This window comes from Trichosurus vulpecula, chromosome 3 (genome assembly GCF_011100635.1).
Source record: "Trichosurus vulpecula isolate mTriVul1 chromosome 3, mTriVul1.pri, whole genome shotgun sequence".
Taxonomy (NCBI): Eukaryota; Metazoa; Chordata; class Mammalia; order Diprotodontia; family Phalangeridae; genus Trichosurus; species Trichosurus vulpecula.
The window spans coordinates 305,151,457-305,166,363 of NC_050575.1; the positions used below are offsets into that span (position 1 = coordinate 305,151,457).

The 14,907-nt window shown below is 41.9% G+C and overlaps 1 protein-coding gene across 5 annotated transcripts in view; it reads right to left on the reverse strand.

Moving 5' to 3' along the window:
- The window catches only part of TACC1 (transforming acidic coiled-coil containing protein 1), a 169,419-nt gene that overhangs the window by 19,333 nt on the left and 135,179 nt on the right, over positions 1-14,907 (reverse strand). For all 5 annotated transcript variants that reach the window (XM_036750883.1, XM_036750882.1, XM_036750879.1 and 2 more), the window contains one exon: positions 8,883-8,935. In XM_036750883.1, the coding sequence (XP_036606778.1) occupies positions 8,883-8,935 (53 nt within the window). The remainder of the gene's footprint in view (positions 1-8,882; positions 8,936-14,907) is intronic.

Genomic DNA, 14,907 nt, shown 5'->3' on the forward strand with positions numbered 1-14,907 from the left:
TGTGATTTCCTGCTGTGTAAAATCTTCCAAAACCTCTCTGAACACTGTATTATTTTCTTGGGTCGTGGACAGGTCAAGTCAAACTAATGATGAAAATTGGACAGTTACCTAAGAAAGAATATACCGTGGTCATTGTACCCATTCCTGAATACATCATTGGAATAGATATATTGGAATTTACCTGAGGGGAGATACCAATTTGCAGTATGGAAGATTAATTATACAGTTTTAGTGGGAAAAGTAAAAATGGACCCAATCACTTTACCTGAACCTTCTAAAGTAATTAGTTTTTAGCAGTATCATGTGCCAGGTGGGCAAGATGAAATTGCTAATACAGGCAGGTAGATGGCTCAGTAGATACCTAGAGTCAGGAAGACCTGAGTTCCTATCGGGCCTCAGGCACTTACTAGCTATGTAACTCTGAGTAAGTCACTTAACCTGTTTGCCTTAATCCACAGGAGAAAGAAATGGTAAACCATTCCAGTATCTTTGCTAAGAAAATCCCATGGACAATATGGTACCTGGGGTCAGGAAGAGTCAGACAAGACTGAATGACAATGTATGCCAAGGACTGTGTTAAGTGTGGGGGACATAAAAAAATGCAAAAAAACCCACAGTACCTGCCCTCAAGAGGTATCCATTTTAACAAGGGAGACAACATGTCAGCATTTAGACACAGAGATGAAAGTAGTATGAAATAGAGACTAGGGAAAGCCTCAGCAAAAGGTGCAGGAAATCTGAGCTGACTCCTGCAGGAAGCCAGGGAAACAGACTTGAGGGGAGGAAGCATTCTAGGCATGGGGTGAGGCAGCCAAGTCAGTCAGTCAATGAGCATTTATTAAGTGTCTACTATGTGCTAGCTACTGTGCAAAGACAGGGAAATAAAAACAAGAGTGAGAGGACCTCAGAGCCAGGTGGTATCACCAGATTACATAAACCATAAGGAGGCAAGTAGGGAAGGCCAGGGAGAGCAAGGTAGGGAGGGATCAGGTTGTGAAGGGTTTTAAATGTCAGACAAAGTGATTTATAATTATCCTGGCAGTAACAAGGAGCCCCTGGAGCTCACTAAGGGGAGGGAAGGTGTGGGGTGTGGGGTGTGTGTGTGAGAGGGAGGGAGGGAGGGGGAGAGAGGGAGAGGGAGGGAGAGGGAGGGGGAGAGAGAGGGAGAGAGAGAGAGAGAGAGGGAGAGAGAGAGAGAGAGAGAGAGAGAGAGAGAGAGAGAGAGAGAGAGAGAGAGAGAGAGAGAGAGAGAGAGAGAGATGTGGTCTGACGTGCTCTAGAAAAATCACCTCAGTGGAAGATAGAGCAGAGTGGGAAGAGGCTTGTGGCAAGCAGGCCCACCAGCAGGCTACTGCGGCTGTCCGGGTGTGAGGTGATGAGGCCGAAGCCAGGCTTGTGGCTGAGTATAGAAAAAGGAGATGCTGTGAAAGCAGAAAGAGAACACTTGGCAACACACTGATGTGCGGGGTGAGTGAGGAGTCAAAGATGACACAGAGATTTTTTAGCCTGGGTAATGGGGAAGACGGTCCTTCCTCAAGACTAACAAGGGAATTTAGAAGAGGGGAAGGGCACACGGGTGGGAGGAAGCAGGGAAAGAAGAGTTCTGTTTTGGACATACTGTGTTTGAGATACCTATGGCACATCTAGTTTGAAATGTCCAAGAGGTTATTGGAGATGTGTCACTATATAGCTCAGTAGAGAAACCAGGGCTGGATATATAGATCTGAGAAATATCTGCACAGATGAGATCACAACAGAGTCCAGGAGAGCTGAGGCGATCACCAGGTGAGATAGAAGAGTGAGCCCAGAGCAGAGCCTGGGGGACACCCAAAGTTGGTGAGCACATTAGATGGAGAACTAGCAAAGGAGATGGAGGAGAGGTTGGACAGGCAGGAGAAGAATCAGGAGGAGTGCCAAAAAAAAAAACCTTAAAGGAGAGCATCCAGAAGGGGCTGATTGACATCAATCACTGCAGATAGGCCAAAGTGGGGCAAAAGCCATTAGATTTGGCAATTAAATGATTAATGGGAACATTTTCGGTGCAGTGGATAGCGTACCAGACCTGGAGTCAGGAAGACCCCAGTTTAAAACGGGCCTTATTAGTGTGACCCTGGACAAGTCACTTAACCTGCCTTAGTTTCTTCAATTGTGAAATGAAGATAATAACAGAATCTACCTCACAGGGTTGTTGGAAGGACCAAACGAGATCCTGTTTGAAAGTGCTTAGCCCAGTGACCAGGACATCTAAATACTTATTCCCTTCCTTTCTGCCAGTTCCTATAACCGATCCTCATAGGACAGGAACTTCACCATTCCAGCTGCCTGCCTATGGACACTCCATCTTATCAATGTCCCTTCTAAACGGTGGCAGCCACGCCTGAAGAATATGGAGTACTGAATTTCTAAGTCAACTACTGCAACCAAGATAATCATAAAGGTAAAATGAATCACTTTTTACCAGACAGCAGACCCAAACACAGTTTGCTGCAAAAGCAGAGTGCAAATGCTAGCACGGTCTGTCTTGCTAATGTCCCTGAGGGGAGGAGAACGAGGGTTACTCAGTCGGTCCAAGTTCATTCTGCTGACAGTGTTAATGCCACCATTAGGTGCCCTTGTCACAAGGGCGGCAGAGATGACCTCAGGCCCCATCCATCAGCTGTTTCTTTCTATATTGATGACAGAGATCATCTGACCCAGTTCCAATCTCAAGAGGGTAAAAAAAATTATTGAATATGCTTTGCTTCCGTAGGGCTAAATGCTAAGAAGGGACACTGCTGCAATCAAGATGGAAATTGAAATCCACGCGTCCAGCTCAGGCCTATTCATTTTGTTCTACAATCTCCTCATGCTCTGAAGTGCCTGCTGGCACTGATCGAGTTGTATTTAAAACTGCCGTCCAGGAAGATGGGAGAGGCATGAATTTCAGTGAGAGACAGGCTTCTTAAAAAAAAGGGGTGGGGGTGAATGGCAAGTTTTATTTGGGCAGGGCTCTGTGTGCTAGACTCAAGCCTAAGCTTTGTTCTCTTCCACATTTTAGGAACATGGAAATCAAGTTCCCTCATGAAATTCATCTCAGGTTCTTTTCCCAAGATGTTCTGTTCTCACTCACCAGCTTAAACTATTCAATAGGTACTTGTTAAGTACCTACTATGTGCCAAGTCCTAGTGATAACAACAAAAGAGAAAAAAGTCCTTGACTTCCAGAGACTTGCATTTTATTATACATTCTCTACATTTCTTCCCCTTAGGATTGCAGCAGGAGTAACCAAATGCCTTGACTGTACATCACACTTGTTTTCAAAGCTTTCCACAACAGATTGCCTGGTCTTTACCACAACCCAATGACGTGGGCAGGGCAGGTTCCAGTTTTCCCTTTGTTATGAAACTGAAGTTCAGGAATTAACCCAAGGTCATCTAGCTGGCAGGTGACAAAGGTTGTGATTTCTGGTTTTATGAGGTCATGCTTTTTCAGTACCCTCACTGCGTACTAATATTTTCACTTTACCACTGACTGACACACCTACTGTCTAAGATACTCCTTTTGGGGAAATACAAATAAAATGGGGTTTCTAAAGATGTATGATGATTTTTGTAAAAACTTGCTTGGGAAACCAGAAACTCCTGTCACTTATCCTTTTCCATGGGAGCCCATGTATTTCTTTAGGCCAAGACTAGCTGTCAACTTGTGTTAGTTCAAATGATAAGCCTCCCAATGAAACCTTTTCATTTCTAAAGCTGTGTGGGAATTTTATTGCTACATCTAATTAATCTCTGGGCTACCATTATTTTAAAAAGAAAAAAAAAATTCTTCTATAGGGTCTTAAGCAACTATTTGGAAAAGAGTTATATCCCAATAATCCCTTACATAGGAATGCTTTTAAAGGATTTAAAAAATATCCCATCAATTAGCAACTCTGAAATGATATATGTGGATCCTACTTTTATATATAAGGAAACTGACCTTTAGAAATAAAGCGATAAGAGAGAATTTGGAACCCAAAGTTTTAAAAACTAATGTTAAAAATTGCTTTTACTGGGGAAAATAAAATACTAAATAAAAGCTTTAAAAAAAGAAAGTGATAAGCCCAAGATCATCCTTTCACCTCTAGGGGCCTTAGGTATTTTTGTCTATAAAATAAGGAGGCTAGACTTAGTGATTTCTTGTCCCTTTCAGCTCTAAATCTGTGATCCTGTGACCCAGTAAGTTAGTGGATGAGCTAGCAACCCAGGCCATCTGCCTCCTGATGCAAGGTTTATTTTAGCTGAACTATGCTGCTTCCAAGGAATGTCAGGGTAAAGACTGGTTCAGATTTAAATAGGTCTGTCCTTAATGGCCTATGCTCAAGCTTTCCTCAGGTACCTGGCTCATTACAGAACAGAGGAATCCTCAGTTGCTCCAAGGCTATGACCATGCAGCACAACCTCTGAGTCCTGTCAAACTGGAAAGACTTTGGGTAAGGCCCCAGAGACAGAAGGCTGGCCACCAGGTGAACAATATATTCCAGTAGCAAGTCATGAAGACCATCTACAAAGGTGTGGAGGAGGACCGCCCATCAGTGAAGGGGGGGGACGACCACAATGATGAGCTCTATGCAACCACGGAGTTCACTACAACACAGACCATGTCATATTAATTCGGAAGGGGGTGGTATGTAGAGGGACTGGACCTGTGAGGCCCTGAGGGACTTGTATGGGATCAAAGGACCAACATGTTGTTAAGGCCAGACTTAAAATCTGAGGCCTACTTTCTATCTACAGAGCTCCTCACCCACCCTATAGAGGTCTTTTTATTTTCAGATATTAAGGAAAAACTGGGGGAAATACTGTGAGTCTTTAAATGTAGTTATTGAAATTACGTTCCTGTCTAAAACAGAGGTCTTGGATGGTGTCAATTATACCCTAACACTGAATGTGAATTCAATAAATACATCTGCCTAACACAATTTTGTGCCGGCTTGAATAGCTTGCAACCTCCCTTACCATGCTTGAAATAACTCCTATTGAATTATTTAGGTCTGATGAATAGACATTAATTGTCTAAAACGATTGTACTGATGGCAGGGCTAACATGAGGAGAGGAATGGCAAGGAGAAATTTATACTTGTGAAATCTTTACTTTACTCCAACAGTGCCTCTCTCTAATCTCTTTTCCAATACAGCACATACAGGAACTGCCTGTCCTACAGCACACTAATTAATCATATATCTATCTAGAGTGAACATGACCATTGGGATATACTATATTTAGGGCTAGCTTGGAAGTGGGGCACGAAAGAAGCTGAATAATAGATTCAAAGAAGCCTAAAAGAGATTTATACTTAACACTAATGTCAGACTGACCTGGGAACCCTAGGGGATAAAAGGAGTTACAAGGAAATCACAAGAATAATTAACTGGTAAGGTCAGTGGAGCCAAGAAAGGCCAAAAGGAGGGGCTCTGCTCTCAGAGTTTGTGCTGACCAAGCTGTAAAAGTCAGGAGAATGTCTATTACTGTGCACATGTGTAGAGAGAGCTAGTCTCAGAACAGATGGGTCATGAAAAATAGGGAAACTGAGTGGCATAATGACCTTGGAGTCAGCAGACCTAGCTTTGAATCTTGTCCCTTCCTCTTATTAGTTGTTGCGGTCCCAGACAAATAAGACATTCTGGGTCTCTGTTACCCAATCTATAAAAAGGGGCTAACAATGCTTGCACCACTCATCTCAGTAAAAATAAAGTGAACCCTACTTCACAGGGTTGTTGCAAGGACCAGATACAGTAACATGACACTGGCTTTTACTGTTATTGTTGTTATTAATTCTGCTGTGGGTCATGACATGTTCTGATATAAATACAAGACATATGCAAAATTGAGTTCCTGTCTTTTGAGGTAGGGTTTGGAGACATTTTTAAAAAAGGTGACCTTTGGGCTGATCTCTAAATGGAACTTTGGGGTTCCAAGACACTGAGTAAAGTAAGGAAGGAAAAGTTTTCCAGACACAAAAGGCAACCTATGCCAAAGGCACAGAGATAGGAGGGAGCAGAGATAATATGCATTTGGAGAGACCAAGTGCATGATTTATCAAGGCCCTGGGCACCTCCTTCTCCAGGTAGGAAACATGTGCCATGATCAGCGTTATGGATACCATGGCATGGTTTGGTCCCTAAGGTCAGGATCATACATAGAAACACCAATCAGTAGAGTGGATACAAGGCAGTGGCTACTGACCAGTTCTGTGACATTGTGGGGTGGTAGAAAGAGCAGCAGATTTGGATTCAGACATCACCGTGGACCTAAGTAGCTCTGAGCCCATGTGCAAATTATTTAACCTTTTAGACCCTCAGTGTCCTCAGTAAGTCAATGGGAAAACGGGAGTCACTTAAAAAACACTTCTCAAGTAAGAAATGTTGTTGTAATTCCCTTTAATTTGGTCAGTCTGCTCCCACACATCCTGATTACACTTGCCAGAAGGTTTTGCTTATTAACTGGGTCTAGTATTTAATTCACCCCTAAATGATCTCCCAACATGTATGACAATAGTGAGGTAGGAAAAATAATCACTTGAGTCTCTGTAGAGAGCTATGGTTTCTAAGAGGCCTCCCCAGGGTTCTGTTTTAGGAAGATGCTTATGAGATGAAAGCTTACTGGGAAGGGCCCCCTCAAAGACAGAAGGCTTCAGACCATGCTACATGAAGATCAGCCCAAGGAAGCAAGAATGGGATAGGTTGGAAAGGCCCTGGGGGGACATGACAACTGTTTTTAAAGTATTTAAAGCAATGACATTCTGTTCTTTTTCACTGGACATATTCAGTTAGAGATGGATGACCAATGTCAAGTATGCTTTGGAAGAGATTCTTTCTCAGGTACAGGTTGGTCTAAGTGGGCTGAAGTCCTTTCCAACTCTGACATTCTATGATTCAAAGATCTGTAAAATGGGCAGTGATATTTGTTCCCATTACTTCAGAGGGCCCTTTTGAGGAAGGCACTTGACAATCCCTAAAACATTACACAAATTTGTGCTATCATCATAATAAAAGCTGTCAGAAGGCATCATCCCACTGACATCACGGGATGGGAAAGGAGGGGTCTCCCTGCATCCTGCATGAATACTTTGATTTTGTTCAAGCTGTTAGGAAGACAGTGGCTTCTTGGCAGTATTATCTGATTTGTCTAGTGTGTGTCCTACATGCCAAGGGCAGCCGGTTCTTTCATCCTATTTCTGCCCATTGTTAAGTAAAAGTGGTCTTTGTTTCACATCATTCTGGCTCAGACAAATGTCCCAAAGCCACAATTCAGCACAGACTGCTAACCCATCGATGGCTCTAATAAAGAGAACAGCTATTATTAAGATTATTATTCAATCACAGCTGATTAGAAAATGAAAATAAAGCTATGGTATGTATTCAGTCAGGGCCACAGACCCTCAATGGCTGGTGGAATGTATAAAAACAACAACTACTTACACAGCTACAATATGCTTTACCCACAATAACCCTGTGAAGTAGTAGGTAGTGTATTATGATTATCATTTTATAGATGGGTAAGCTGAGGCTCATGGGGGTTAAGTGACTTGCCTGTGGATTACACAGCAAATAAATATCAGAGCTGAGATATGAACCCAAGCCTTCTGACATTAAGTTCAGTACCCTCTCCAAGTATGTAAGCCAGCTTTTCTAGGATCTTACACTACAGGGACCACAGATAAGCCAATCTTGTCGTGAACCAATTAACCAATCAATAAGCATTTATTAAGTGCCTACTATGTTCTAGGCACAGGAGGTACAAATGAAAAGAATGAAACCATCCCTATTCTGGTATACAACAAGGAACTTCAACCTCCCACACCTGTTGAAGACAGAACAGGTCTCCCATAATTCTAGGAGTGGCATACTTGTAGTTGTAACAGACAACTACACTACAAAAATAAGGCTCCTTGGAATATATGTATAACCAAGGTTATACACCCACTATTTGTGTGGCCATAGGCAAGTCATTTAGGGTTAAGAGGCAACATGGAACAATGAATGGAGGGAGGGTAAAAAACTTGGGCTTTGTCAGGTATCCATGAAGGAGATGAAATGGATGTCTGCTCATTTACCTTCCAGTTTTAAATTCAATAACTTAACACCCTAGAAAACTGAATTGTGACCAATATTATGAGGAGAGATGGGGTTATCTCACATGTTACTGGGGATACTGGGAAAGGTATACATTGAAGGTACAGCCTTTTGCTGAATATTCTGTAGTTCCTGACTTTTTCTAATAATTATTCCCATTAATGAAACCAATTAGCACAAGTAAGTAGTCGATGATGAGACCTGACTCATTTATGAGGGACCTAAGTGTGGTCCATGGAGAAACATGGAATTTGGAGTCATGGTTCAAAATCCAAGATCTGCCAAGTTACCTGTGTGAATTTGGGAAAGCTACTTTATTTGTGTTCCTCAGTTTCCTCATCTATAAAATTAAAGGGTTGGACTAGACAGCCTCTGAAGTCCCTTTCAGGTCTCAATTTAGAAGCCAACAATGAGCATCTACTAGCTAACTATGAACACTGAGAGGTTACTGGCAGGTTTTTTTCTCCATGGAGGTGTTTTTTGGGGGGCCTTTCTTGGAGGGCCCTCAAAAAACACAAGGACTACCACTCAAGAAGAGGTTACATATCATCTAGGCCTGAAAGAGCTATGTACAGATCTGTTAGAAGACAGCTTCTCCTGAAGTATATTTATCTGCCCCACCTGCCTACACAGGACCAGCTCTGAAAGCTTCCCCTAGGCCAGCCTTTCTGCCTTCACTCAGGAAAAAAGATGAATTGGTTAAAGAGTCCCTTTCTCTGGTCCCTTGTTGTCTGAAAGTCCAATATAAGATTTCAGAACAAAATCATGACACAGAACTGAACATACCGGTGCACTGGATCCATCCTTCTCCATCTTCTGACAGGTATCCTTTTCTAAGCCTAAAAATACAGAAAATCACTGTTATTAGTGTTTCAGGGAATCCATCCTTTCCATCTTCAAGGAGAATTGCCTTTAAGACAGAGGTTCTTAACATGAGGTCTGTGAATTTGTATTTTTAAAAAATTGATAACTATATGATTTCTTTTGTAATCTGAGGATCCCATGTGCTTCTCCAGATTGCCAAAGGGGTTCATGACACAAAAAAAAGGCTAAGAGCTCCAGCTTTACAAGCATCCCTGATGAAACTGTGCAGTTTCATCAGGGCCAAGATATAACATGGCAATATAAAATAAAATTATCAGATTGCTTGCTGTCTTGGGGAGGGGAAAAATTGGAATTCAAAATTTTATAAAAGTAGATGGTGAAAACTATCTTTACATGTAACTAAAAAAAAATAAAATACTATTAAGTGGAAATAAAAGGTGTGGATTATAATTGAGTAGTTGATACCTTCTCCCATTACTTTTACAGGTTGGAGGAGGGTGGGTATAAGTGCCCATGAATGTGCAACACTGCACATACAAAGAGTTCTTGCTTTACATAAATGGACCAGGGTGAAGACCTCTACCTAAAGAAATTTTTACATAATGCAAATCTGCCCCCAGATGTGGGAAATAGAGAGGGCCAGCACATGGGGGCTAGGAACAAGAGAAGCAAGAGGAGAAGGAACTCTTAGGGAGCAGGGTCAGCCATGTGGGTGCTGGACACTGACACGGACAGAAGAGGATGGGTGACATACAAGGAGCCAGGACAGATGATGTGTGGTACCCAAGCAGACAGAAGACAGACACAGGGTAGAAGAGAGGAGGGAAAGGACACCAGAAATGCAGGTGGGTGGAACAGGGCAAAGGTCTGCTCTGATGGAGGTCTCAAGCCAAGCGTCCAATCCATGGTGGCAGTCTCTCTGAAGTCTGTTCTTCTGCTTTCACGTGGAGGTTGTTTTTGTTTTTAAGTCTGGCAGGGATGGAGGTGGGTGGCTGTGGAGCAAAGAACCAAGGGGCAGCCGTGGAGAAGAAATCACAGTACTATTCAGTAAAGTTAACATTGCTGGGGTTTTTTTGGAATGCAGATTTCTTTTAGGATTCTTTACATAGAGTTAAACTTGCATAATGCCAATTTCCACAAAGTGAGAACTGTCTGTACTGTCAATTTTTTTTGATGTATCTATCAATCAGTTTTTCTTTTCTTTTTCTTTTTATTTAAAACAAATCTTTTATATGGGATGGCTCTCTGGGAGGGGGAGGAAAAAAGGAAACTTAGGCTAAGTAAATACAAAATATACCAATAAAATGTATTTCTAAAAAAATAAAGACAGAAAATTGAGTTGTCATCCATCGTATAGTTCTGCTACTTGGGATGAAAAGTCCAAGGAAGAAATGGGTTGAGTTGGTTAGCCAAGAGCCCTTAGGAGCATCTGCAGTGGGGAGAGGCAAGGCTGCCATCTAGTGTTGGTCAGGGGAGGTGCATCTTGTGTGTTCATAACATCAAAACCAGACACAAACGCAAGAAGAAATGAATATTATTTTATCAGCAAGCCTGGGTAAATTTTTTTAACCTAGGCAGGTCCCCAGGAGTAATGAGGATTTGGCTGATCTTGAAAGAAGTCTCTATCTAGTGAGGAAATAAACACAAACACAGAAACATGTGGTTAAATGTTCTCTACTACAGATCTGTTTTTATCTAACAGGATATTATATCCATATATTGAGATATAATCTTTCTGGTTTAGACCTCTAATTTTATCAGTGTGGGGGAACTAACCCCCAGTGTAGAAACCTACTCCACTGACACAGATCAACAAAGCCTGGGGCATTGAGAGACTGAGCCAGAGGAAGCACTAGGGCCCTGCTTCTGGATTCCATTGCCCTCTATGCACTAGATGCCACAACTGCCTCTCAGTCTTCTCTCTAAAAATCAGAGCCACTGAAGTGTGTGCATCTACAGGTGTCCTAAAAGTTTTATGCTATTGAAGCTTAAGATGGTAAAGTTAATTAAGGCTCAAAACTGCCCTAAGACTTTTGGGACACTGACTATCTGAGAGTTCATTGATGTGAATTCTTTCTTCTTTGGTGCAAATGACAACTGCTTCAGGCCTTCTGTCTTATGACTGTGGTCCAAGCCCTTCCACAAATTCCCTATAGAGAATTAACCCAATGTTGCAGGCCTTCCAAGGTTTTTTCATGAGTACTTCATAGCTATTTATCTACCTATTCATGAATAAGGACAGGGTCTGGCCCTATGATTTTGCTGGTTAAAGGAAGCCTCCCAGTGAAGAATCAGGTCGGCACCTTCTAAGTGACTCTCGGTCTTAGTGAGTCACCTGGAATGCTGTAAGAGGTTAAGGGACTCACATGTCCAGTGTGAGTCAAAGGCAGGGCTTGAACCTGGGTCTTCCTGCTCTAACCACTGGGCCAAGGCTACCTCTATTCATAGGCAGGAAGAATATATTTATCCAACACCAACCTTATCTGTGGGCATAAAAGTTTGAAAACAAAGTTATGTTGCTGAATAGGAAATGTAATTTATAATACTCATTTTCATATATAAACAAACAGTTCCAAACCTCATCTCAGAAATGGAATGCGGAATTGTCCGAGGAACTTTAAATAGCAAACAAGTAAGAGTGACTTAAGCTTAATGTGTTTTCTGTAGTGCACCAACAAAAGAAAATTCTTAGGCTTTATAATGAATCACTAAGGTACAAGTCTCAAGATGCAGTGGACAATTTGGTTTTCCAATGCCTGAAAGCAGGACTATTATAGAAGCCTAATAATTCAATCATACTTGCCCCCTCCCACACTCAGATGTTTATACGCCAATGCACAGAAGGTGGGAAACTGAACTGGCAACTTTATGAAGGAGGTAAATGAGATCTCCCATCAGTAAGCTAAGTTTTTAAAGAAACATTTACACAATATAGGCACGGGCATATAACTGAAAATAAATATGAAAACAGTGAGTTGACAGACATGTTGTCAGGAAAGGCAATGCCTGATATGGCTGAAACTTACAATAATGGCAAAATGGTTTTTAGTTATATTAGGTGATAAGACGAGGAAATAGAAGTGATGAGACCCTTGCTCTGCATGGATGGAAGAATGAAACAGGTTAACCCAGAGAAGGTACTACTATAGCCATTAAAACTTAAAACTACCTTGAGGCCTTTGGGCCACCCTGTATTTAATTCCTGCTTTGATTCTGGAATGAATGGTCACCAGAATGAGAACTGAACAAAAAAGGTTAATAAGGAACTGAAACCTGAGATGAGTGAGATGGTGAAAGAGTAATAGGTGATGAAATAAATTCAAGCTACTTGGCCTGGACAAATCATATTTATTTTTATTTATGCATTTTTATATAGCATTAATTATAGAATAATATATAATATTTTATATATTTATTAAATATATATTCTCCTAGGAGAGATTTTTGGTGGATTAAAAAAAGAAATAGATGCTTAGCCTACACTGATTTGATTGTAGAGGAAAACTTAGATTGACACATTCAGAAGAAAAACACTCTTCTAGGGTCCTCCTCAAACAGAGGGAATCATGGTGTACCAAGTATCACATTCTCTATATAGGACCTACCCAATACAATGGAAACCTCCCTACAACTCTTAAAAGCCTGTGGGTACGGGGCGCGGAGCCAAGATGGTGGCTGGAAAGCAGGGACTTGCCTAGGACTCTCCCCCTCCAGGACCCTCCAAACACCTGTAAAAAATGGCTCTGAACAAATTCTATAACTGCAGAACCCACGAAATAGCAGAGGGAAGCAGGGATCCAGCCCAGGACAGCCTGGATGGTCGTGGGGTGAGGCATATCGCGCACAGAGCTGGGAGCAGAGAACAGCCCTGTGGGGGCCACACCAGGACCAACCAGACCAGGAGCCAGGTGGAACAGGCCCTAGTGCCCTGAATCAGTGAGCTGTGGCAGTTACCAGACTTCTCAACTCACAAACACCAAAGACAACAGAGAAGGTTAGCGGGAAAAGCTGCAGGGACAGACTGAAGGAGCTCACGCCACCACCCCGGGGGCAGTGGGGGTGGTGCAGCTACAGAAACTACAGCTGCAGTTGCTTCTGGACCCAGGCTTACCTGGTGGGAGGAAATAAGTAGCAGATCAGAGCAGGAGTGCACAGCTAGCTTAGATCTGAGTCCAGTCCTGGTTGGTGGTTCTTGGGGGAGGAGAAGCGCTGGTGTGGCAGAGCTTGCTGTATAGAAATAACTCTGAAAACAACAGCACATCCCCTCAAGCTTGGAACAAAGTACTCTCTACTCTACATGTAGTCATACCCCAATGAAAAACTCAAGGGTCAAGTAGTTGGCTGGGAACATGGCCAGGCAGTGAAAACAGACTCAGATTCAGACTCAGACTTTGGAATCTTTCTTTGGTAACAAAGAAGACCAAAACATACAGCCAGAAGAAGTCGTCAAAGTCAAAGAGCTTACATCAAAAGTCTCCGAGAAAAACATGAACTGGTCTCAGGCCATGGAAGAGCTCAAAAAGGATTTGGAAAAGCAAGTAAGAGAAGGAGAGGAAAAATTGGGAAGAGAAATGAGAGCGATGAGAGAAAACGATGAAAAACAAGTCAATGACTTGCTAAAGGAGACCCCAAAAATACTGAAGAAAACAACACCTTAAAAAACAGACTAACTCAAATGTCAAAAGTGCTCCAAAAAGCCAAAGAGGAGAAGAATGCCTTGAAAGGCAGAATTAGGCAAATGGAAAAGGAGGTCCAACAGACCACTGAAGAAAATACTACCTTAAAAATTAGATTGGAGAAAGTGGAAGCTAGTGACTTGATGAGAAATCAGGATATTATAAAACAGAACCAAGGAATTAAAAAGTGGAAGATGATGTGAAAGATCTCATTGGAAAAACCACTGACCTGGAAAATGGATCCAGGAGAGAGAATTTAAAAATTATTGGACTACCTGAAAGTCATGATCAAAAAAAGAGCCTAGATAGCATCTTTCAAGAAATGATCAAGGAAAACTGCCCTGATATTCTAGAGCCAGAGGATAAAATAGAAATTGAAAGAATACACCAATCACCTCCTGAAAAAGATCCCAAAAACAAAACCACTAGGAATATTGTCTCCAAATTCCAGAGTTCCTCAAATCAAGGAGAAAATACTGCAAGCAGCCAGAAAGAAACAATTTGAGTATTGTTGAAACACAATCACCATAACAAAAGATCTAGCAGCTTCTACATTAAGGGATCAAAGGGTTTGGAATATGATATTCCAGAGGTCAATGGAGCTAGGATTAAAACCAAGAATCACCTACCCAGCAAAAATGAGTATCATGCTCCAAGGCAAAATATGGATTTTCAATAAAACAGAGAACTTTCAAGCTTTCTCAGGAAAAGACCAGAGCTGAATAGAAAATTTGACTTTCAAACACAAGACTCAAGAGAAGCATGAAAAGGTAAACAAGAAAGAGAAATCATAAGGGACTTGCTAAAGTTCAACTGTTTTGTTTACATTCCTACATGGAAAGATGATGTGTATAATTCATGAGACCTCAGTATTAGGGTAGCTGAAGGGAATACACACACACACACACACACACATATATGGGGAGAGAGAGAGAGAGAGAGAGCGTGCACACACAGGGTGAGTTGAATATGAAGGGATGATATAAAGGGAGAGAATGGGGTAAATCACCTCGCATAAAAGTGGCCAGAAAAATCAGTTCTGTTGGGAGGGAAGAGGGAGCAGGTGAGGGGGAATGAGTGAATCTTGCTCTCACTGGATTTGACCTGAGGAGGGAATAACATACAGACTCAATTGGGTATCTTACCCCACAGGAAAGAAGGAGGAAGGAGATAAAAAAGGGGGTGTAATAGAAGGGAGGGCAGATGGAGGAGGAGGAGGTAATCAAAAGCAAACACTTTCGAAAAGGTACAGGGTCAAGGGAGAAAACTGGATAAAGGTGGATACGATAGGAAGGAGCAAAATATAGTTA